This window comes from Cervus elaphus, chromosome 13 (assembly GCF_910594005.1).
Source record: "Cervus elaphus chromosome 13, mCerEla1.1, whole genome shotgun sequence".
NCBI lineage: Eukaryota > Metazoa > Chordata > Mammalia > Artiodactyla > Cervidae > Cervus > Cervus elaphus.
In genome coordinates, this window is record NC_057827.1 from 26,349,633 (window position 1) to 26,376,540 (window position 26,908).

At 38.4% G+C, this 26,908-nt stretch overlaps 1 protein-coding gene across 15 annotated transcripts in view; it reads right to left on the bottom strand.

Annotated features, from left to right (window-relative positions):
- Positions 1-26,908, bottom strand: part of CPEB1 (cytoplasmic polyadenylation element binding protein 1) — a 108,887-nt gene that overhangs the window by 57,263 nt on the left and 24,716 nt on the right. For 10 of the 15 annotated variants that reach the window (XM_043922225.1, XM_043922226.1, XM_043922220.1 and 7 more), the window contains one exon: positions 21,060-21,234. The exons of 3 other annotated variants lie outside the window; for them this stretch is intronic. Coding sequence is in view for 7 of the 12 variants with exons in the window: in XM_043922220.1 (XP_043778155.1) it covers positions 21,060-21,234 (175 nt within the window). In the remaining 5 variants the exon portion in view is untranslated. Of the gene's footprint in view, positions 1-2,988; positions 3,093-21,059; positions 21,235-26,908 lie in introns of those variants that run through there. 2 more of the 15 variants (XM_043922222.1, XM_043922221.1) reach the window with 2 other exon arrangements.

Here is a 26,908-nt window from a genome sequence, read left to right on the forward strand (position 1 = left end):
AAGGCTGATTCAACACTTGAAAACTGATCAGTGAAATATACCATACTAGGACAGAAAGTAATCTCAACAGACCCATAAAAAGTATTTGACAAAATAAAACACCCTTTCCTGATTTAGAAATTTCCATAAACTAAGGACAAAAAGGAACAACCTCAACATGATATGGGGTTTTTGTAGAAGCCCTTTATCTAACCTTATACTTAATGGTCAAAGACTGAAAACTTTCCCCATATGACTAGAATAAGACAAGAATGCCTACTCCTTATAATTTTTATTCAAAATTGCGTTGAAGGTTCTAGTGAGAGCAATTGGGCAGCAATCTAAAAAGACATTTAGATTGGAAAGGAAAAAAAACTACTTGCAGAAGACATGATCTTAGATAAAGAAAGTCCTAAGGAATCCACAAAAAAAAAAGAAAACACAATTAGAGCTAACAGTTTAGCAAAGTGGCAGGTATTAATACAACATCAATACACAATAATAGTTCTAATTTCTATACACTAGCAATGAATAACCTGAAAATGAAATTAAGATGCCATGATCTTAGTTTTCTCAATGTTGAACTTTAAACCAACTTTTTCACTCTCCTCTTTCACTTTCATCAAGAGGCTCTTTAGTTCTTCTTCACTTTCTGCCATAAGGGTGGTGTCATCTGCATATCTGAGGTTATTGATATTTCTCCCGGCAATCTGGATTCCAGCTTGGGCTTCCTCCGGCCCAGCGTTTCTCATGATGTACTCTGCATATAAGTTAAATAAGCAGGGTGACAATATATAGCCTTGCTGTACTCCTTTTCCAATTTGGAACCAGTCTGTTGTTCCATGTCCAGTTCTAACTGTTGCTTCCTGACCTGCATACAGGTTTCTCAAGAGGCAGGTCAGGTGGTCTGGTATTCCCATCTCTTTCAGAATTTTCCACAGTTTACTGTGATCCACACAGTCAAAGCTTTTGGCATAGTCAATAAAGCAGAAATAGATGTTTTTCTGGAACTCTCTTGCTTTTTCGATGATCCAGCGGATGTTGGCAATTTGGTTTCTGGTTCCTCTGCCTTTTCTAAAACCAGCTTGAACATCTGGAAGTACATAGTTCATGTATTGCTGAAGCCTGGCTTGGAGAATTTTAAGCATTACTTCACAAGCATGTGAGACAACTGTAATTGTGCGGTAGTTTGAGCGTTCTTTGGCATTGCCTTTCTTTGGGATTGTAATGAAAACTGACCTACTAATGGCTATAATAAAAAAGATGATTAAAAGTACTGATGAGGATATCAAAACCCTCATACATTGCTGGTTGGAAAGTAGAATGTGGCAGCTGCTTTGGAAAACAGTTTGGCAGTTTATCACAAAGTTAAACAGTGAGATACTACATGACCCAAAAACTCACTCTAGGATCTGAGGGCGATCTGGTTGCGACATCTGTCACCCCACTGATCGCCAGGGTTGATTCGGCTGATCTGGCTGGCTAGGCGGGTGTCCCCTTCCTCCCTCACCGCTCCATGTGCGTCCCTCCTGAAGTTGCGCGCTCGGTTGAAGAGGACGACCACCCCAGATAGAGGAGGACCGGTCTTCGGTCAAGGGTATACGAGTAGCTGCGCTCCCCTGCTAGAACCTCCAAACAAGCTCTCAAAAACTCACTCTAGGTATGTACCTAAGAAAACTGAAAACATATTTCCATGTAAAACTTCTGTATAAATGTTCTTAACAGTGTTATTCATGATAGCCAAAAGCAGAAACAACCCAAAACAGTCGTTTTGATGAATGGATAAAGAAAATGTGACAAGTCCATATTATGAAATATTATTCAACCAGAATGAGGAATGATGTTCTGATTCATGGTACAACATGGATGATGTTGAAAATACTATGCTAAGTGAAAGAAGCCCAACATAAAAGACCAAATATTCCATCATTCCATACATGAAATACCCAGGGTAGGCAAATCCATCGAGATTAAAAGCATATTAGTGGTGCCAAGGTATGGGAGAATGGTAGATAGGAGTGACATTTAATAGGTATGGGGTCTTCTTTTTGATGTGATGAAAATGTTCTGGAACTAAGAAAGGAGTGATATGGTTTCACAATTTTCTGAGTACACTAAAATCAATGAATTGTACATTTTAAAATGGTCAACACATTATATATGTGTCAACCATTATATATGGTATCTAAAATACCATACTCTAAGTACGTCCACTTCAAGAACTTAGAACAACAACAATAAATAAAACCCAAAGAAAGCAACAGGAAGAAAAGAAAAAAACTAACTGACATAAAAATACACTAGTGTGGGGTACAAAATTCAAAGCCAAAAGTTCATCTTTAAAACAATAAATTAAAAGGAAAAAAAAGTACAGATTATCATTGTCAAGATGTCAGTAAATATACTGGCAACAAAATGAAACAGTGATCTACTGACTGGAAGAAAGTATTTGCAAATCATATATCTGGTAAGAGGTTAATGTTCAAAATACATAGAAAATATATACAACTTAAAAGCCAAAAAAAAAATTTTTTTAAAGAAAAAAATGGGCAGAGGACCAAAACAGACATTTTACAGAGAAGATACACAGATGGCCAAAAGGTATATGAAAAGATGCTTTACACATCACTAATCATCAGGAAAATGCAAGCCCAAACCATAATGAGTTATCACCTCACACTTGTTAGAAGGGTTATTATCAAAAAGATAAGAAATAATGAGTGTTGGTGAGGATGTGGAGAAAAGGAACCCCTGTGCACTGTAGTTGGGAACTGGTATAGCCATTATAGGAAACAGTATGGAGGTTTAAAAATTAAAACTGGACCTACCATATGATCTTGAAATTCTATTTCTGGTTATTTATCTGAAGAAAATGAAAACACAACTTGAAAAGACACATGCACCCCCAAAGGTTCACTGCAGCATTAGTTACAAGAGCCAAAATATGGACACAACCAAAGGGCCTATCAATAGATAAATGGATAAATATAATGTAAATAGAATATTCACCAGAATATTGCTGCTGCTTAGTTGCACAGTCGTGTCCCACTCTGCAACCCATGGACTGTAGCCCACCAGGCTCCTCCATCCATGGAGATTCTCCAGGCAAGAACACTGGAGTGGGTCGCCATGCCCTCTTGCAGGGCATCTTCCCAACCCAGGGGTCAAAACCAGGTCTCCCACATTGCTGGCATATTCTTTACCGTCCGAGCCACCAAGGAAGCCCGAATATTAAAAAAGAAATCTTGCCATTTGTGACAACATGTGTGGAGGGCATTATGCTAAGGGAAATAAATCAGACAAGGACAACTATTACATGATCTCACTTACACATGGAATATAAAAATGAAAAAAAAATATTGCCACCAACTTCACAGATACAAAGACAGATTGGAGATTGTCAGATGTGGGGTGGGAAGAAATGGGGAATGAGTGAAGAAAATCAAAAGGTATCAACTTCCAATTACAAAATAAGTCAAAGGGATGTAATGTACAGCCTGGTAACCACAGTTGGCTCAGCAGTAAACAATCTGCCTGCCAAGGAGGAGGCGTGGGTTAGATCCCTGGGTCAAGAAGATCCCCTGGAGAAGGAAATGGCAACCCACTCCGGTATTCTTGTCTGGGAAATCCCATGGACAGAGGAGCTTGGCTGGCTACAGTTCACGGGGTTGCAAAGAGTCGGACATGACTTAGCGCCTAAACAGAGGCAGCAGCACTGCATATTTTAAATCTGCTAAGAGAATAAACCTTAGAAGTTCTCATCACAGGAAAAAATTCTGTAACTATGTATGAGGATATGTTACCTAGACTTACTGTGGTGATCACGTCACAATATAAATACAAATATCAAATACGGTTATATACCTAAATTTAGTAACATTGTAAATGTCAATTATGCTTGAGTAAGTAAAAGGAAATAAAGAATACTGGTAACTTTAAAACAAAGAATGGCTATTATATATAAATTTATGCCAATGAACCTGAAATTTTAAATGTAATGGAGAAATTCCTAGAAAAACTCAACTTACCAAAACTTAAGAGAAAAAGTATATAAATAATTCTTTATCTAGTTAAGAAAAAACTGAACCCATAATTTAAACCATTCCCTCAAAAAATAAAAAATAAACAAAACACTCCAGGCATAGGTTGTTTCCCCACTAAATAAAACCAAAATTTAAGGACAAGTACTGTAAACTGTACAAACTTTCTCCCAAAGAACAGGAGAAAAAGGAACTTTCTCATTTGTTTCAAGAGGCCAGTATAACCCTGATACCAAGATATTTTAAGGAAGGAAAATTACAAGCTGATCTCTTAAATGTATTAATACAAAAATCCTAAAGACAACATTTGCAAATCAATTCCAGCAATACACTAAATAAAATACTTAATCACCAAGTTGTGTTTATTCCAAGTGTGGTTTAATGCCAAGTTGGGTTTACTTGGGTATTCTTTTCTAAATGTTATCTACACGTGTTTTGTTTTTAAATTGCTTTAAATTTTTTGGCTCTGCTGGGTCTTCACTGCAGCACGCAGGCATCTCTTGTTGCAGGTTTAGTTATCCTGCAGCACATGGGATCTCAAGTTCTCCGACAAGGGATGGAACTGCATCCCCTGCATTGAAAGGCAGATTCTCAACCACTGGACCACCAGGAATGTCCCAAACCCACATATTTTTTTTTTTTTAGAATGAGAAAAGTCAAATGAACAGATGCAGGAAAACCTGAAATCATTTAACACCCAATCATGACTTTCAAAAAGCCTTCTCAGCAAATTCTAAAAATAAATTAATTTCCTTAGCCAAGTAAAAGACTATCTAAAAACTTCAGCTAATACTTAATGGTGAAATGTTGAAGATGCCCATTCCTGTAACCCTTCCCACAAGACTGGAAACAAAACAAAAGATGTTTGTTATTGTCACTTCTATTCAACATTCTACCGCATAACCGAAGCCAGTGAAATAAGTAATGGGAAAAAAGTAGAAGGACTGGGAAGGAAGAACAAAACATTCATACTCTGCAGACAACGTATTTGTGTACACAGAAAATTCCTTAACAATCTATAAGTAAACTTATCAAGTTCACTGAAGGTAATATGCAAAAAGTTTTTCTATGTACTAGAAAATAATTAGGAAACAAATTTTTAAATAATTCCATCTACAATATTATCCAAAGAGTCAACCAAGAAGGCTTCTCAAAGATTAATACAAGAAACATCCTCATTTCCTCAAAAAAGAGAAAGATTTCTGAAGTATGGCATGAAAATGCTAACTGAAAATTTAAAAAATCAATTAATTGGAACCATCTTAAAATAAAGAACTTCTCCTCATCAAAAGACAACATGAGGAGACTAAAAAGATAAGCCCCAAATGCAGGTAATATTAGCAATGCATGTATCCAACAAAGGTCTCCGCCAGAATAAACATTGCCTACAAATCTGACTCACCCAGCCGAGAACAGCATCCACAACTCTGCATAACTACATGGCAGAACAGCATCTGAAGTGGCCAACAACAGCATGCACATGTTAAAACCTCAGTAGGTATTTGGAAGATACAAACTTTAAACCATAACGAGAACAGCTACATGAAGAAGAGTTGATAATTTCAGTACTTGATGCTGGTATGAAGCAGCTGGCACTAACACACCCTGCTGGTGGGAAAGCACTATAAAATACACAGCCTCTTTGGGGAAAGTTTGGAATTATCTATTAATTTTAAAGAATCTAAAACTTAGGGAGCGGGAATTCCCTGGTGGTCCAGTGGCTAAGACTCTGCGCTCCTGATACAGGGGGGCTGGGTTCGATCCCTGGTCAGGGAACTAGATCCCACATGCCACAACTAAGACTCTATGCAGCCAAATGAATAAAAATAAATGTTTAAAAAAATAAAATAAAATAAAACTTAGGGAGCTTGCGTGCCAGGACTCATGCCCAATAAAATTCATTCCATCACTGTTTAACAGCCCCAAACTAGAAACAACCTAAATGCTGAACATCAAAACTGAAAAACTGTTAGGTATTTCATGACACTGTATACAGCCATCAATGTTAACAAATTACAGTTGCATGCAACATGGATGAGTTTCATAAAAGCATATAATAAAGTTCAAATTTTAGACACATTTTAGTTTTATAGGCATGGGAATAACATACATCAAGGAAAACACAGAAAAATAATGGTTGTATCTGGAGAAAGGGAAATGTTTTAGGGAAAACATGGGGGTCTTTGGGGGTACTGGTAATGTAAGCAGTACTTATGTGGGTACTGTATAATTTATTAGTGTGTACAATGGCTTTAGCAATTTCCTAGATAAGTATGCTACCCTTAATTTAGGAAAGTCAAGCAAACCAGTCCAAAAATGAATCAAGTAAAAAATGATAATCTAAGAAACCAGTGGAAGTTACTAAAATCTAAATACATGATGTATGCATATCACACATATTAAAACTACAACTAAAATCCTAAGTGTTAGGAGGGTTCTGGGAAGACAGAAGAGGAAGAAGCACCAGGAATCTGTCTCACCAGCTAGGCAACAACTGTACTAGCTGAATCTATAAGGATGCGACTATTTCAGGACCCTGGAGTCTGTTGAAGGTTTGCAACTTCAAAGGCAAAACTCAGAAGGTAAATTGCTGTTAATTTTAGTCAATTTCAGCTCTCAGCACAGTAAAAGCCATCTATGCCCACATGTTCCTGTAACAGTTAGGACACAGTTTGTGGGAGTAAGAGTACGCAAAAAGGACCATCTCCTGCAAATACTACAATCTGTGCTCTGATCACTGACTGCCCCTTCTGATCACAAAGGTCCAGAGGCATGGTAGGTAGCCACTCTTGCACCTTGCTGTCGCACTATCCAATTGCTGCAGCCCGCCGCCTCCAGCTGAAGGGGCTTGCAGAAGATTAAATGGGTTGGTGCCATTCCCCCAACCCTGCCTCCCACTTTCATCCTTTATTTTTCACTTTTTCTCATGGGAGCCAGATATTAAAGACTAGTGCATTCTAAAACAACTGCATGTATGGGGAAAATTAGAATGCGGCTGCATGTGCCCAGGGAAAGGCTCAATAAACACCTGAGAAGACACCTCAGGCTGATCCTTGACAGAAGCAGGCTACAATAATCAAAACAAAGCAAAACCATAAAAAAGAGCAAACTATGGGGAAGGAGGAGAATTAATTTTCCAGACTTATCATATTATTAGAGTCAAACATACAGCATCCAATGAAAAAAAATCACAAGGTATACAAAGAAATAGGACAGTATGGCCCATTCAAAGGAAAATCAGTAAAACTGTCCCTGAAAAAGACCTAATAGCAAATATGCCAAAGAACTTAAACAATGATCTTGAAAATACTCAAAGAACTAAAAAAGAATGTAGAGAAAGTCAAGAAAACAATGTGTGAAATGAATAATGGAAATGTCAATAGAGAGAAAACCTAGAATTTCCTGGCAGTCTGGTGGTTAGGACACTGAACTCTCATTGCCAAGGGCCCAAGTTCAATCCCTGGTCAGAGAACTCAGATCCCACAAGTTGCACAGCATGGACAGAGAGAGAAAGAAAGAGAAAGAGAGAGAGAGAGAGAAAGAAAACCTACAAAAAAAAAAAAAAAGAAAGAAAGAAATTCTGCAACTGAAAAATGCACTAACTGAAATGAAAATTTCCCTAGATAGTTTCAACAGCACATTTGACCAAGCTGAAGAATCAGTGAACCTACACATAGCACAATGAAAACTGTCAAGACTTAAGAACAGAAAGAAAAAAGATTTAAGGGATTTCCCTCACGGTCCAGTGATTAAGAATTTACCTTGCAATGCAAGGGCATGTGTTCTATCCCTGGTCTGGGAACTAAGATCCTACGTGCTGCAGCTAAGCCCATGCACTCTGGAGCCTGTGCTCTGCAATGGAAGAAGCCACTGCAATGAGAAGCCCACGTACCACAACTAGAGAGTAGCCTCGACTCGCCACAACTAGAGAAAGCCTGTGCACCACAACGAAGACCCACCACAGCCAAAAAGTAAATAAATATTTTTTAAAAAAGATTTAAGGTAAGTGAACAGAACACCAGGGACATGTGGGACACCATCAAGTAGACTAACAAATTCATCCTTAGAAGCCCAGGAGAAGGAGGGGATGTGGGGATGGAGGCAGAGAGAATTATCTGAAGAGATAATGGTTGGGAACTTCTGAAATTTGATTAAAATGAATATAAACAATGAAAGTAGAAAAACTCCAAGTGAGGTAAACTCTAAGAGACTCACACCAAGCCACATTATAATCAAATTTTTAAGAGACAAAGACACAGAGGACCTTAAAAGGAGCAGAGAGAAGCAAATCATCACATACAAGGATCCTCAATAAGATCATCAACAGATTTCTTATCAGAAGCCATTGAGGCCAGAAAACTGAGGGCTGAGAGTCAAACTGTTAAAAGAAAAAGAATTCTCAACTGAGAATCCTGTATCCAGCAAAACTGTCCTTCAAAAGTGAGGGAGAAATCAAGATATGTCCAGATAAACAAAAGCTGAGGGAGCTTGTGACCAACCTGCCCTGTAAGAAATGCTCAAAACAGCCCAGCAAGGGGAAATGAAAGGACACTGGACAGTAACCTGAAACCACATGGAGGAAAAAAGATCTCAATACAGGGAAATATATAGGCAATTACAAAAGCAAGCATGACTGTTAACGGTTGGTAGCTGTACCCTTTTTCTACATGATTTAAGTTAAATTGCTCAGTCATGTCCAACTCTTTGCGACCCGGTGGACTATAGCCCACCAGGCTCCTCCGTCCATGGGATTCTCCAGGCAAGAATACTGGAGTGGATTGCCATTTCCTTCTCCAGGGGATCTTCCCAACCCAGGGATCAAACCCAGGTCTCCCGCATTGCAGGCAGACACTTTAACCTCTGAGCCACCAGGGAAGCCCTACATTTAAGGGAAAAAAACAATGTAAAAGCTAATATTACTGTAACTTTTGTTTATAACTCTCAATCTTATTGTCTACACAATTTAGGGGACTAACACATCTGAAAGAATTTTCAGTTTATCTTTTGAGGTATACACTAATATAAAGACATGATTTTATGACATCAAAAACGGAAAGGGGTGGTGACAGAGCTGCAAAAGAGCAGAAGTTTTTCTATGTTATTGAAGTTAAGCTGCTGTAAACTCAAATTATAGTCTTATAACTTTGACATTAAATGTAATCCCCATGGCAACCACAAAAATAGCTACGGAATTTACACACCAAAAAATTAAGAAGGAATTTAAACATGTCACTACAAAAACATCAACTAAACACAGAGGATAAGAATGCAGGAAATGAGAGACAAAAGGCTATAAGGCATATAGGAAAAATGGTAAAAGTCAGTCTTCTCCTTTGTTGTTGTTTTCCAGTCGCTCAGTCATGTCCGACACTTTGCGACCCCATGGACTGTAGCACGCCAGGCTTCCCTGTCCTTCACCATCTCCCAGAGCTTGTTCAAACTCATATCCATTGAGTCGGTGATGCCATCTAACCATATTGTCCTCTGTTGTCCCCTTCTCCTCCTGCCTTCAATCTTTCCCAGCATCAGGGTCTTCTCTAATGAATCAACTCTTCACATCAGGTGGCCAAAATACTGGAGCTTCACCTTCACCATCAGTCCTTCCAGTGAATATTCAGGGTTGATTTCCTTTAGGATTGTCTGGTTTGATCTCCTTGTAGACCAAGGGACTCTCATGAGTCTTCTCCAACACCACAGTTCAAAAGCATCAATCTTTTGGCACTCAGCCTTCTTTATGGTCCAACTCTCACATCCACACATGATTACTGGAAAAACTATAGCTTTGACTATGTGGACCTGTGTTGGCAAATTAACATCTCTCCTTTTTTATATGCTAAGTTGGTCACAGCTTTTCATCCAAGGAGCAAGCATCTTTTAATTTAAAGGCTGCAGTCACCATCTGCATTGATTTTGGAGCCCAAGAAAATTAAGTCCATCACCATTTCCACTGTTTCCCCATCTATTTGCCATGAAGTGATGGGACTGGACGCCATGGACTCGCTTTCTGAATGCTGAGTTTTAAGCCAGCTTTTTCACTCTCCTCTGTCACTTTCATGAGGAGGCCCTTTAGTTCTTCACTTTCTGCCATAAGGGTGGCAGAAAGAGATGCAGATGTGCATCTCTGAGGTTACTGATATTTCTCCCTCTGATCCTGATTTCAGCTTGTGCTTCATCCAGCCCGGTATTTTGCATGATGTACTTTACATATAAGTTAAATAAGCAGGGTGACAATATACAGCCTTGATGTACTCTTTTCCCTATTTGAAACCAGTCCATTGTTCCAGGTCTGGCTCTAATTGTTGCTTCTTGACCTGCATACAGGTTTTGCAGGAGGCAGGTAAGGTGATCTGGTATTCTCATCTCTTTAAGAATTTTCCACAGTTTGTTGTGATCCACACAGTCAAAGGCTTTACCGTGGTCAATGAAGCATATGTTTTTCTGGAATTCTCTTGCTTATTCTATGATCCAATGGATGTTGGCAATTTGATCTCAGTCTTCTCCTTATCAGCAATTAAATGATGTAAATGGATTAAACTCTCCAATCAAAAAACAGAGATATGCAGAATGGATAAAAACAGTTGATCCCATCGGTCTCATCTACAAGAGCCTCACTTGAGATCCAAAGACAGAAACAGAAGGAAAGTGAAAGAACATAAAAAGATATTACATACAAACAGTCATCAGAAGAGAGCAGGGGTGGCCACACTAATGGCAGACAAAACAGACTAAGTTAAGAAAAAGTTAATACAGATAAGACAAGACTTTATATGTTAATAAAACCCTCAGTATAACTACACAATATATAATTATTATCAAAATATATGAAGCAAAACCTAAGAACTGAAGAGAGAGAAATAGTTCTACAATAACAGAGACTTAAATATCCCACTCAGAATACTGAATAAATAACAGAAGATATTTAAATAAGAAAGTACAGCAGCTGAACAACAAAATTAACCAATTAGATTTAACAGACATATATGGAACATTCACTGTGTTCAGTCATGTCAGACTCTGCAACCCCATGGACTGTAGCCCGCCAGGCTTCTCTTGTCGATGGAAATTTTCAGGGAAGAATACGGAATGGGTTGCCATTTTCCTCATCCAGGGGATCTTCACCACCCAGGAATCAAAACTACTCATCTTGTGTCTCCTGCACTGGCAGATAGATTCTTCACCACTAGTGCCACCTGGAAAGCTTATGGTACACTCTACCCAACCACAAATACATGTTACCAAGTGCCTATGGGACATTTTCCATACTTCAGGCAACAAATAAAGTCTCCATAGATTTTTAAAGATATCATACAAAGTATCTTCTCCCTGTTGTTACAGGATGGACATAGAAATCAGTAACAAAACTGAAACTGAAAAATTCACAAAACTGTGAAAACTGAGTAACACTTTTTTTTTTAATTGCCTAATTAGATTTTATTTCCATCTGGACAGCTTACTTTTTATTGGTGCGTGATGATATGATTTGTTTTTTGTTTTTCCTTCTGAACCCTGGATGAAAAGAAAACTCAGTTCTGGGAGGGACTGTCAGATAAGGGTACAGAATATGGTGAAATGGTGCTCAGTATCCTCAAAAAAATTAGCAAAATCAATCCTAGAAGATCCCTTATTTGCCCTCTTGCTAGTTAATAAATAGACTGCTGGGGAAAGGGAGGAATAGATTCGAGGGCAAAGAAGGGTCCAGATGGGATGAGGAAAGCAGGGACAGGCGTGTCTACCCCACTCTCTCCTGCTATCACTTACACCTATCCTCTAAATAAAGTAGTAGTAGACTTCACTGCTACTGCTACTGCTAAGTCACTTCAGTCGTGTCCGACTCTGTGCGACCCCATCCCTGGGATTCTCCAGGCAAGAACACTGGAGTGGGTTGCCACTTCCTTCTCCATGAGTAACACTTTTAAACAACCAAGGTATCAAAGAAGAACTGAGAAGGGAAATGAGAAACATTCAGAGACAAATGAGAACAAAAACACAACATACAAAGACTTAAGGGCCACAGCAAAAGCGGTGCAATGAAGGAAATCTGTATCTAGAAAAGATGACATTAAAAAACAAGAAAGATCTCAAAGCAACACCCTAACTGCAACTAAGACCTAATGCAGTCAAATAAGTAAATAAATGTTATTAAAATTCCTGAACAAACCCTCTTTTTTAACAGAATAGGAACAGAATGAAATTACCTTCACATAATAAACACCATATATGTAAAACCCACAGAAAACATCATATTCAATGGTGAAAGATTTAACAGTTTTTCTCTTAAGATCAGGGACAAGACAAAGATTTCTGCTTTCACCACTTTTATTCAACATATTATTGGAAGTTTCAGCCAGAGCAATTAATTAACCAAGAAACATAAAAGGCATCCAAGTTGGAAAGGAAAAGTAAAATTATCTGTTTGAGGAGAATACACTCTTACATGCAGGAAATCCTAGTCTCCACAAAAAATGCTGTTAGAGCTAATAAATGAATTCAGCAAAGCCAGCAGATACCAAGCCAATACACCAAAATCAGCTGCATTCATATACACAATGAACAATTTGAAAAGGAAATTACAAAAACAATTCCATTTATAACAACATCAAAAAGAATAAAATACTTAGGAAGTAACCAAGAAGGTAAAAGACTTGTAAATGAAAACTACGAAACACTGCTGAAAAAAATTAAAGATAACATAAATAAATGTAAACACATCCCACATTCATGAATTGGAAGACTTCATATTGTTAAAATGTTAATGCTATTCAAAATGATTCAATGAAATCCCTATCAAAACCCCAATAACTTGTCATAAAAACAGAAAAACCTGTCCTAAAATTCATACGGAATCTCAAGTAACCTGAACAGTCAAAACAATTTTGACAAAGATCAACAAAACAGGACTCAACATTTCCTGATTTTAAAACTTACTACAAAGATATGGTAACCAAAACGGTGCAGTATTAGCCTAAAGACAGACATACAGACTGAAGAGAAGGTCTGGAAATAAACCCTTGCAGACATGGTCAAATGACTTTTAACAAGAATGCCAAGACTACTGAATAGGGGAAAGAACAGCCTTCGACAAATGGTGCTTGGAGAACTGGACATCCACTTGCAAAAGAATGAAGTTGGACTCTCACCCAATGCCACTTTACTCAAAGTGGATCAACAAACAAAATATAAAACCCAAAACAATGAAACTTAGTAGAAAACATAGGACAAAATTTTCACAACACTGGGTCTGGCAATGATTTCTTGAATATGACTTCATAGGCACAAGTAACAAAAGAAAATAGACAACCAGAATACAGAGAGATACTCCTAAAACTCAACGAGAAACCAAACCACTCTATTTAAAAGTGGGAAAAGGCATGAACAGATACTTCTACAAAGAAGATACAGAAATGACTGATAAGCACATGAAAATATGCTAAACAACACTAATCACAAGAGAATGCAAACCAAAATGACTTTGAGACACCACCTTACACCCATTAGGATGGCTACTATCAAAAAAAAAGAAGAGAAAAGTGTTGGTGAGGGTGTGGAGAAATTGGAACCCTTAGGCTACTAGGAGATGATGAAAAACAGTACAGCCCCTGTGGAAAATAGTATGGCAATTAAAAAAACAAATTACTGTGTGACCCAGCAATTACACCTCTTGGTATATACCCCAAAAGAGTTGAAAGCAAGATCTCGAAGAAATACTTGTACACCTATGTTCATTCACAGCAGCATTACTCACAATAGGTAAAATGTGCAAGCAACCCAAGTACCCATCTGATGGACGAATGGATACGCAAAATGTGCTGCATGTGTACAACGGAGTATATTATTCAGCCTGAAAAAGGAAGAAATCTGCTATATGCTACAACATGGATAGACCTTGAGGACATTATCCTAACTGAAATAAGCAAGTCACAAAAAAGACAAACACGTGTATGATTCCACATATTTGAGGTTGGTCAAAACCATAAAGACAAAGTATAATGGTGGCTGCCAACAACTAGTGGAAGGAAGCATGGGGAACTACTGCTCAATAGGTATAGAGTTTCAGTTTTACAAGATGAAGGGTTAGGCCGATAAATGGTGGTGGCTTTTGCACAACTATGTGAATGTATCTAGTATCACTGATCTGTACACCCAAAAATACTTTAGATGGTAAATTTTATTTTTGCCACAATAAACAAAATCCTAGATGTTATCAACATTGAATGTGCGAACAGAATTTAACATAAAAAATTTTTTCTTTTGGCTACGCTGCACAGCATGTGGGATCTTAGTTCTCTGACCAGTGATTGAATCTGCACCCCCTGCAATGGGAGTGGAGAGTCTTAACCACTGGACCACCAGGGAAGGCTCAGAAGTTCACCTTTTAAAAAGACATGACCCAGGTGAGCTTGGGGGAGAACAGATTTAAGTGTATGTATGGCTGAGTCCCTCTGCTGCCCACCTGAAATTATCACAGCATTGTTAATAAGCTGTGTGTGTCCTATTAAGTCACTTCAGTTGTGTCTGACTCTGTGTGACCCTATGGATTGTAGCCTGCCAGGCTCCTCTGCTCATGGGATTCTCCAGGCAAGAATACTGGAGAGGGTTGCCATGCTCTCCTCCAGGCGATCTTCCCAATCCAGAGATCGAACCCTGTCTTCTGCACTGACAGGTGGGTTCTTTTACAAAATAAAAAGTTCAATAAAAAAAAAAAAAAGAAAAGAAAAAAAAAGTTCAATAAAAAAAAAATACATCAACACAGCAATGCTCTCATGACTGCATGCTATATACACACACCATCATAATCATATACTACCAGCATTTAGTAAGTGCAGTTACAGGCATTATTCTAGGTATTCAATACACGTATCTTATTCAAGCATCACAAAAATCCTATAAATGTGTACTATTACTACTCCTGTGTAATGAAAACTTAACCTTTAAGGTTAGAGCAAGTCAGTAGCACCGCCAGGATTTGTTCTCAAGGAACCTGCATCCAGAATCTGCACTTTACTTTGTGTAGGTTTATTATGAGATGGGCAAACTGAATATGCTTTTCTTCAAAACTATAACCTCCCCACTTAGAGAATATACATGTTTATATTTATAACATCACATAGTGGGTCAGTAACAACCTGCAACAGCCAAGAATGATCCTGCTCCATCTGATAGAGCCAAACAGACAACAGAACATGTGAGAAGCTTTTCAGAGATGAAAACCAAGTCACTCTTAAATAAGGGTAGGATTTTTAAAGGTAGAGAACATTCAATTAAGGACCAGAACAGCATTCCTGCCATGATTTCATCTAAGTTGGCAATTTTAATTATACAACATATAGAAACACATCAGACAATATAAAGGAAAAGAACTCTGGGGCATCGTTCTAGAGACCTTTTAGGGTTGATACCACAGCATATATGCTACATGTATTCTTTTAACTACACAAAGTATTTTTTAATATAAACAAAAACTTTTGCATCTTCACATAGTCATGGATTCAGCTTGTGAAGTGTCATGTCGTTCACCCCATGACTATGTGGAAATGCAAATGTCCAAGAGGAACCAAGTATCACGAAAGACAAAGATAGAGCACTTTACAACCAAGTATCAAAATCAACTAGAAAGCTATTGTCTCTAAGACACGAGGACAGATAAACAATGGAAGAGAAAAGTCTCCAGAAACAGATGTGCACATGTAATACAGATGCCTGACTTATGAGAAAGGTTTCAGTAGTACAGTGAAAAGAGATTTTTTTTTCCCCAACGTGGTGCTGGGTCAACTGGCTATCAATGCAGAACAAAATGAACCCTGACCTTCCACCCTACATTGTGTACAATATGAAATCTAAGACAGGTTGCAGATGTTAAGACTGAAAGGTAAAACAGTAAGTTTTTTTAAATGAAATGCAGAATATCTTCATGACTTTGGAATAGGAAAACACTTCTCAAACAGGACACAACAAAGCATTAGCCATAACTGAAAGTTGATAAACTGCACTCCATAAAATTTAAATTATGTTATTAAAAAATACCAATTAAGAGTATAAAGACAAGTCACAGGTTTGGAGAAAAGACTGTTTATTATATATATCAGACAAAGAACTCATAGTGTAGAATATATAAAAGAGTATACAAAAAATAGCTATAGCTAAACAGGAAAAAGGCAGGTAATTCTAAAGAAATATTAGTATATAAGACTTGAAGAGGCACTTAAGGAAAGAGGATATGTGAAGGTCAACAAACATTATAAAGAGATGCTCAGGTTCATAAGTCATCAGGGAAACGAAACTTAAAACCACAATAGAGATGCCACTACATACTCACCAAAATAGTCAAAGGGAAAAAAAACAATACCAAATCTTGGTGAGGATGTAGAACTAACCCAAACCATCTGACAGTCTGAGTGTCACAAGTGTAAAGTGGTGCAACTGCTGTGATAAACTGGCATCCATTAATGCTGAAATCACAGATACTCTACCAGCCAACACTCTCCCAGGATACACCCAATAGAAGTAAGTTCACCAAAACACATGTTCAGAGTAGCACTACTCAGAATAGCCCTAAATGTCTATTAACAGTAGAATAAGCTGGAATATATTCACACAACAGAATACTGTACAGCAATGGGAACAAATGATCCACAGCCACTGGCTGTGACATGGGTGAATCTCACAGCTGAAGAGTACGCATTTATGGTTCTATGTATGTAAGTTTAGAAACAGGCAGAACATACGCATTTAAAAGCACAGTGGTTTACCCTTCACTAGTTCAGAGACTGTAGAGCTGCCGGGGGCTTCTGGTCTACCATCTCTACATACAAGTGGATATACAAGATTTGTTCAGTGCGTGAAATCTCACTAAATTCGCATATTTATCCTAATAAAAGTATCATACTTTTAGGTATATATCATTCATACTTTTCTGTATATAGTGTTATACTCAGACTGAAAGTTAAAAATTTAACTGTTAAAGCCATACATTAAAGGTTTCAGAAAAAAAAATTATTTTATGGGAAGTAAGACTTCCCAAGAGTAATTTCAGCTGTCTCCTGTTAGCTGGGACTGAATATATTAAAATTTATTTCAGAACAGCTTTTTAGATAATTTAGTGATGATACTCGCAGAATAAAAAAGGAAACCATCTCAGCCAGAAATTCAATATATCCGGCTACAATTATACACTTCTTTGGCCCTAAACTGAAAGTTGGCAGCTCATCTAGATCCGCATTGCTGGTTACCTGCCTGTGTTCAGCTGGAGACAGTGGGAGCTCTTCACTTATGATGTGTACTTTTCTGAATGTGTATTACAGTAAAAAAAAAATATTAATCAGCGTTTCAGTCCCACACCTTACTTGCTGTGAACTACTTTAACTTATCTATCCCTCTTCTGAGCTTCCAACTATTTTAACTAGTCTCTGAGAGGTCTCATCTCAGTGAGCTAAGATGAAACTTTTCCCTCCAGACACTGCCTCAGGCCCATCCCATAGTTAACAAGTCCCTTAATGTCATCTTAACAATTTTCACACTTGACAGACACTTAACAATAACTCAGTTCATTTATGTTTCAATCACATATCCATTTAGGCCCATTTCCTTCCTTCCTCAGAATTTTAAAGGACTAGGCGGGGAGCGGGAAAGGGCCCCTGAGGAGGCAGGCACCCTCTGTGAGGAGCTGCCTGGATGAGGGGTCCAGCTCTGGCCTAACCTCCCAGCCCCACCCCAGCCCCGCCCACAACAACCAGGGTCTTGACACAATACCAGCCAGAGAACTCCAGCCTCCCTTAATGTCTCCTGAACCAGGGGAAGTCACCGTTTCCCTGTGCGTCAACTGAGGGGCATTCAGACAGCTCCAGCCTCCCTCCCACCCTCCCTGCCCCACATCATCCTCTCAAGTTCTCTCTCACCTCTCCTCAGTCAAGGACAGACAAGTCTGCTGCCTTACAAGGGGTTCAACAACCTTGTGTTCCTTCTTAGAAGCAATTTCCATCTACACAAATGCTCCTCTCTGGAGACACTCCCCTCACATGGCTTGACAGCGGGAGCAGTGCCCGCCTTGCTGTGCTCCACCAAGAGCGGGGAGAGTCACCCTGCATGCTGCCCGCCCCAAGCAGTCTTCCTAGACAGCCCAGGGAAAGGTTGAGGTGAGGTCTGTGGTAGAGGGACAGCTCTGTGGCCTCTTTGGAAGCCCTCAGTGAGGTATCTGGCTCCCACTCTTGGGGACTGTCACTGTACCACAGGTCATCTAACACATCTTCCACCTCAGCTTTGGACCCCAATGTCAATCCTGAATCAACAACAAACCTACTCAATATCCAATTACACTGCAGTAACTTTCTTCTTCAAGGCTTATTTCAAATGCTGCTTCATTCAGACAGTGTTTCTTCGCTCCCTAACCAACAGTCTCTCCCTCCTTGGACCTTGTTCACAGCACTTTTCCAATAACACCTTATCAGCTGACTTGCAAAGTTCTGATATGACTCTCACTGCATACTATATGCAATGAAATTCTGTCACAGCTAACACAAGCCTTCTAAGTGATAAACCAAACATTTGCTCAAGTGAAAAAAACAAATAGCATATAACTATTGCAAAGGTAAGTGTACCTATATGAAGAAAGTTGCACAATTAAATGTACCTATGCAAAATCCAAATATCAATGCTGAAACACTGTGCCAAGATATACTCTTTTTTAACAAGTTGTTCTTATTATAAAACATGTTTGTTACAGAAGAATCAGTGGGGAAAAGCACACAGAAAAAAAAAAATTGCCCATTACACCTTCACTGTTACATTTACGTCTTATCATTCCAGTCTTTCTATATATATATACATCCCTGAGACCACACTGTTTTGTACTTTGCTTTTTCACTTCAGGTACTGTGACTATCAACATCATTAAGTAGTCTACTACAAACATATTAATAACTGCAGGACATTCCACTGTATGGCTACTTTACCTTTTGTTGTCACCGGACTGCCCCTAGTTGTAACACGGTTATAACCAATCTTGTTCTTGGGTTTCTATAATGCTGATTATCTACTTAGGTAACAAGATTACTTCTGACCAGAAGCTACAAATTCAGGTTAAAGTGCTTCATGGAAAATACACATCCAGGTTTACTTGTGCATTAACCACAAGGTGGGTTTTTCTCTGCTGCGGAAGCCTGGGAATGCTGCTCTCTGCTCCAGGCCAGCAGCCCTGCCTCACCTCTCAAGATCCAGAGCCCACACTCCGAACCAGCATCTGAGGCAGGGACAATGACAGAGCTGACCACACAGCAGGGGCTAGGTACGTGCAAAGGGCACAGAGCACCAGCTACCTTGACCAGAACCTCTCCTACAATTCCGGGAGGTCCCTTCAAGCGGCAGCACTGCTTCCTTACTGAGCATCCCCACCAGCCCCCACCAAGGGGAGCCCTGCGAGGCATCTGGGGCAGGCACCATCCTGTCCTATAGCTGGAAAAATCTATCTCCTTTGTCCCACTGCCCAAGGTCAACCTTACAACCCAGGTTTCCCTTATTCTTCCAGGTACTCTTCCCATTGCACTTCCTGAACCTGTGCCCTGAAAAGGCCCCCCTGTGGAGCTCAAGAAGTCTACACCTTATAGTTTGGCCAGTCAGTGACCAGAGCCTGGGTCTTACCACTGAGGCCACTGGGTGCCCCGGCCAACTGTGAACATGCACACCTCAAAGCTCCTGTCTCACTGACCAGGAGTCCTTCCCCTTACTCAGGTTGACAACCTAGCATTAGCTGAAAAACGCTCTGATATAAACCATAAATGTTCTAGCATGTTTGAAGCAATCCAGCGAGATTTAAGTCACTGTTGACTGTCATTCTTATTGGAATATAACTCAAGAAACTTTCTGAAAAGAGAAAAACACACACATGGAACCAGGCAGGTTCTCTGAATCTTTCACTTGACAGAAGCTTAATAAAGAATAAGAGTTAGCTCATGGCTTACTCCAATTAACAGGAAATATTATACACATACTTTTTTGGAAGTCAGAAGAGACAAGACCCACCTTTATCCCTCAGTTCCCATTTTCTTCTCTCACTTTTCTCCCAGCACAATTTAATAAATAAATTTCTATGGGGCCATCTCCTTCCTAACAAACTTCCCTGTTAAACACTTACTTTATGTTCACATGCTTCTGCATTTTTGTGGGATTTATTTCCAAGGCAAAGTTAAAGATAAATCAATGAATTTACAACTAGATAAACAGCAATTGCCAGTCCTTATTCTGAAAATCCCTGTTTTATCAAACATTTTGAAGGTCCATTTAAAAAATTAAAAACATGTTCGCTTTCATCTAAAATAAGTCAAACAAAGGACAGTCCAACAACATTCCTATAATATGTTGCAACTCCCACAAAAAGATTATGAAACACTGTTGGGACATCCAAGCCTCCTTGAGAAGAACTGTCTTCAGGAGACACTGCCCTCTCCCTCCACTGTTCTGTGGAACACCCTAAATATCAGGAAAACCAAATGCTTGTTGACTTGCACACTTTTTAAAAGCAATTAAAGTACCCAAGAATTGCACCATCCAGTACAGTAGCCACTAGTCACATGTGACTACTGAGCCCTTGAAATGTAGCTAATTCAAACTGAGCTATACTGTCAATGTAAAATATACATTGGATTTTGAAGTCATAACACTAACAAAAGAATCTCTCATTAACAGCTTTTATACGGATTATACAATGACACACTATTTGACTATGTTGGGTTACATCAAGTATTAATCACTTTTTGAAATGTTTCCAATGTAGCTATAAGAAAATCTACCGTAACATGTAACTCATAATTGTATATATAAATAGTCTTGTCACCTCTGACCTACTTTTTTTTCACATAATTGTTGTGTGAAGGTATTATAATCAAAGGATGTCTTCACCCCACTGGCGACCCAATCCACAAGGCAAACAAACGACGAAAGGGGTGAAGTGCAACCTGAGATTCAAGGTCATTCACAGACTTCACAAGGAAGCGGCCTAGAAACAGCAATGCGTGCATGTCTAGCACATCCAAGTTTTCAAATCTAAGTCACCTGGCAAATGATCATGAATTCCTCGATTTACGGGTGTAGTGCAGACTCTACTGAAATCCAGAGAATTATCCAATATGGCATTTATCCTTCGAAAGATATTGGCATTTCTACACGTGGAGAGTGCAGGTGCTTCCTGGTTGTCCCAGCAATCTTTTATCCTTCCCGCTTCTTCTTCCTAGACACAGAAAAAAGGTGTTTAGGTTTTCTATTCTCCCTGTTGATAGAGACTTCACACCTCCTTTCCTCTAGCCCAATACAAGTTAGATAAAGTAACAAAGACTTGAATTTCTTGCCTGTTTACTAACATACTTAACTCTCAGCAAGGTACCCTGAGAGAACAGTAAGAGGAAAAAACACTGACATGTAAGCTATAAGAACCTTCTAACATAATGGGACTTGTATAGAAGTAGAATGGCAGCAACATGAGCATTAAGAACCATACACACCTGGTTCAAATTCTGAGTTTACCTATACAGATTATGTGGCAATAAAAGAATGAAGTACTGATATATACTACAATATGGGTAAACCTCAAAAACATGAGGTGAAAGAAGCCAGTCACACAAGACCACATACTATACGAGCCCAATTATATGAAATGTACAGAAGAGGTAATCTAAAGCAGATTAGCTGCCTTCAACTGGGGAGGTGAGGAGGTGGTTAGCCAGTTTGTCTCAAGGGTACAAGGTTTCTTTTTTCAAATGATGAAAATATTCTAAAATTAGATCATTGTGAGGGTTGCAAAATTCCATAAATATACTAAAGATAAATGAATTGTACCTTGAAAAGTGAACCTTACAATTATGTAAATTATATATTAATACAGTTGTTTCAAAAGTTTGATTCTGCCATTTATTGGCAGTTACTAATGTCTGTGCTACAGTCCCCACTTGTAGAGTGGGGGAGAGTACCTACCAACCTTTTGATGGGATGTATACAGTACTCAGCATGGTGCTGGCATACAGTAGCTACTATTTTTACACTTTAAGATATACCTACAGGAAAAGACTTGGGCAGGATCAAAGTGGTTCAAAAACCACCCAAAGGGATGTTTAAATAACTGATACAATCTATATGGTCATTAAAAGTGCCCACAACTCATGTAAGACATCACTGAATGAAAAACAGACTCACAGGTACATAAAAGTGAACTGAACCCCCACACAAGTGATTTTTGGGTGTTCTCTATCTCAGTCAATAAGACCACCATCCTCCAGGTGCCCGAGACAGAAATCTAGGTACCATTCTTCTCTATTCAATCTCCCTCACTAACCACATTCAATATGTAAGCAAAGAAATACTGGCTGACAGACTGAATATTCTAAGGGAGTCAGACTCATTGCTTCTATCATTCCCAATTACCTTGGGGAATATACAAAAACAAACAACAAAAAAAGTCCAAGTAATGAAACTAGTAGGGCTTCCCTGGTGGCTCAGTGGTAAAGAATCTGCCTGCAGTACAGAAGATGCAGGTTCTATTCTGGCTCAGGAAGATCCTCTGGAGTAGGAAATAGCAACTCACTCCAGTATTCTTGCCTGGACAGAGGAGCCTGGTAGGCTACCATCCACGGGGTCACAAGGTATTGGACACAACTTAGCGACTAACAAAAAAGGAAACTAGAACCTAAGACCCTGTAGCTGAACACGTCAAAACAAAATTTTTAAAGCCTGGTGTTATTCTGTGTAACTTATTAAAATCCAGGTGTAAGCATGAGAATGACCAGAAATATTTAAGACTATAAACTCTGCAGCATGGCCTTAAAGGAACAAACTTGAATTCCACATCATTTTCAAGCTCTTGAAAGACTGGTTGGTATTCTTTGCAAACTGTGAAGATAACCAGAACACAGTTCTGTTTCCCAAGCCCTCCAGAGAGGTGTCATTGAGAATGGTTAAATCCACTGACACAGGCCGTTTTCACAACTGCAGATTTCTAAGGTTAATATTCAACTTCACTAAGGCAACTTCACAAAGGCTAAGATACAAGGATTTATAACCAATCTGCATACCTTAAGGCTACATGCTTCACTCATTCACTGTCTAACATACATTAACCAACTGCCTGCTGTCCACAGTAGCATTCTAAGGATAGGCAGATTAGGTCCGAAGAAAAAAAAAAAGATCAAATCCAGCAACATCCACTGGGGAACAGACGTATCACTCTCCCCACATGTACAACAGGGATAAAAGTAACAATATTATCTCAGAGGGCTTTTTGTGACTTAATACACATAAAGTGATTCACACAATACCTGGCACATAACTATGTGCTGAACAAATAAATGCTGGCTCTCAGTAGTGTTATTATTATACCAAGGGGTTAGAAGCCGCCACAAGGATCCTTGAAGAAAAGAATCTACCTGCTCACTAAAAGGAGAAAACAACTAAAAACCTATGTCAACTATTCCTTTGAAGACCCCAAGCCTTTCCATGCCTAATTTCTGTAATCATTTGATTTCAAAAGCTTAATTAGGAACCTCCTTGGTGGTCCAGTGATTAAGAATTTGCACTTTCACTGCAGGCAATAAGGGTTTGATCTCTGGTAAGGGAACTGAGATCCTGCATGCCACCCGCATGGTGTAAATAAAAATTTAAAAACTTAATTAAAAAAGACTAAAGACATGATTAAAAAAAAAAAGATCAAACTGCCCAAAAGCTGAACCTACCACAGAATACAGTGATCCTTTTAAAATTCTTCAGTTACATAATTCTTAGTTTCTCATTTTTTAAACAGAAACATTTTATCCATCCCTACCCTTAACAGGCCCATTACTCTGCATATTCTGATCAATAACTCTGATCAATTTATAGGTCTGAGTTCATATCCATGTTTTACCATAACCAAAAATGTAATCATTTGATTACATTTTTCCTTGACTTTCTACTACTGCCTGATAGATTTCACTGCTATTTGTGGCATTTTTGCCATGAAGTGAGATCACGTGCAGCTTTTTTTGAACTTTATCTTTCACTATAGTCAGGAAAGCAAGCTTTAAAGACACATTACAGACTCAAAGGAGAACACAAACATTAATACTACTGAGAACCATGGATCAATAGGAAGGATTACTTGGTAGGGCTAGAAAAAAAAAACAAACAGTAATTCTCTATCTTCACATCTAAAGCAACCAGAGAAAGGAAAACAAAACCCAAAGTCAGTATAAGTAAAGAAAACATTTAAAGACAAGTGTTCCGGCCTGGTGCACTGGGAAGACCCAGAGGAATCGGGTGGAGAGGGAGGTGGGAGGGGGGATCGGGATTGGGAATACATGTAAATCCATGGCTGATTCATATCAATGTATGACAAAACCCACTGGAAAAAAAAAAAAAAAACAAGTCAAAAAAAAAAAAACTATAGTCCACCTAGAGGGATGGGATGGGGGAGGGGGAAGCTTCAGAGGCTTGGGATATATGTAGACATGTCTGATATATGTTGTACAGCCGAACTTAACATTGTAAAGCAATTATACTCCAATAAAAAAAATACTTTAAAAAAAAAAAAAGAAAACATTTAAGATCAGAGTAGAAATAAATGAAATAGAGACAAAGAAAATAAATAGCAACTGTCAATGAAACTAAAAGCTCATTCTTTGAGAAGAGAAACATTGATAAACCTTTAGCCAGACTTGTCAAACAAAAAAAAAAAAAAGGGGAGGATTCAAATAAGTAAAATTAGAAATGAAAAACGGGAAGTTACAGCTAACACCACAGATATACAAGGAATCATAATAGACTACTACAAGCAACTATATACCAATAAAATTGACAACCTGGAAGAACTGGACAAATTCTTAGAAAGGTATATCCTCCAAAGACTGAACCAGGAAGAAACAAAACATGAACAGATCAATCACAAGTACCAAAATTGAAACAATTATTAAAAATCTTTCAACAAACAGAAGTTGAGGACCAAATGGCTTCACAGGCAAATTCTATCAAACATTTAGAGAAAAACTAACACCTGCCTTTCTGAAACTCTTCCAAAAAACTGCAGAGGAAGGAACACTCCCAAGCTCATCCACTATCACCCTAATACCAAAACAGACAAAGATATCACAAAAAAGAAAAATTACAAACCAGTATCACTGATGAACGTAGGTGCAAAAAGCCTTGACAAAATACTAGCAAAATGAATTCAACAACACATTAAAAGGATCACACAGCATGATCAAGTGGAATTTATCCCTGAGATACAAAGATTTTTCAATATCTGCAAATCACTGTGAAATATATCAACAAGAATAAAAACCATGTGATCATTTCAACAGATGTAGAAAAAGCTATTAACAAAATTCAACATGCACTTATGATAAAACCTTTCCAGAAAGTGGGCTTAGAGGGAACCTACCTCACTTTAATACAGGTCATATATGACCAACTCACAAAAAACATCATTCTCAATGGTGAAAAACTGAAAGCATTTCCTCTAAGATCAGGAACAAGACAAAGATGTCCACTCTTGCCACTATTATTCAACAAAGTTTTGTAAGTCCTAGTCATGGCAGTCACAGAAGAAAAAGAAATACAATCCAAACTGGCAAAGAAATGAAACTGTCCCTGTTTGCAGATGGTGTGATACTATACATAGAAAATCCTAGAGATGATACCAGAACACTACTAGAGCTCATCAATAAATCTGGTAAAGCTGCAGGATACAGAATTAATGCACACAACTCTACTGCATTCCCATACACTAACAGAAGATAAGAGACATCAAGGAAACAACCCTATTTACCACTGCATCAAAAAGAATAAAATATCAAAGAACAGACCTGCCTAAGGAGACAAAAGATCTGTACTCTGAAAACGATAACATATGGATGGAAGAAGTCAAAGATGACACAAACAGATGGGGAGATTCACCACATTCTTGGATTGGAAGAATATTGTCAAAATAACTATACTACCCAAAGCAATCTACAGACTCAATGCAAACTCCCTAACTACCAATGGCATTTTTCACAGACTGAGAACAAAAAATTTTTAAATGTGTGGACACACAAAAGATCCCGAAGGGGGAAAAAAAAAAAACCTCCCGAAGAGCCAAAGCAATCTTAAGAAAAATGGAGCTGGAAGAATTAGGCTCCCTGACTACAAAGCTACAGTAATCAAGACAGTATGATATTGGCACAAGAACAGAAATATAGTTAAATGGAGCAGAATATAGACAAAAGCCCAGAGATAAACCCACACACCTATGGTCACCTAATCTATGACAAAGGAGGCAAGAATATACAATGGAGAACAGACAGTCACTTCAATACTATAAGTGGTGCTGGGAAAACTGGACAGCTACATGTAAAAGAATAAAATTAAAATACTTAACACCATACACAAAGATAAACTCAAAATGGATTAAAGACCTAATATAAGGCCAGAAACCATAAAACTCTTAGAGGAAAACACAGGCAGAACACTGACATAAATTGCAGCAAGATTCTCTTTGACCCATCTCCTAGAGAAATGGAAATAAAAACAAAAATAAACAAATGGGATCAACTTAAAAGCTTTTGCAGAGCAAAGGAAACTATAAACAAGATGAAAAGACAACCCTACGAATGGGAAAAAATAGTTGCAAACAAAGAAAAAGCATTAATTTCCAAAATATACAAACAGCTCATGCAGCTCAATATCAAAACAACCCAATCAAAAAGTGGGGGAAGTATCTAAATAGACATTTCTTCAAGGAGACATACAGATGGTTAAAAAGCACATGAAAAGATGCTCAGCATCAATAATTATTAGAGAAATACAAATCAAAACAATATACAATGAGGTATCACCCCACACCAGTCAGGATGGCCATCAATCAAAAGATCTACAAATAATAAATGCTAGAGAGTGAGTGT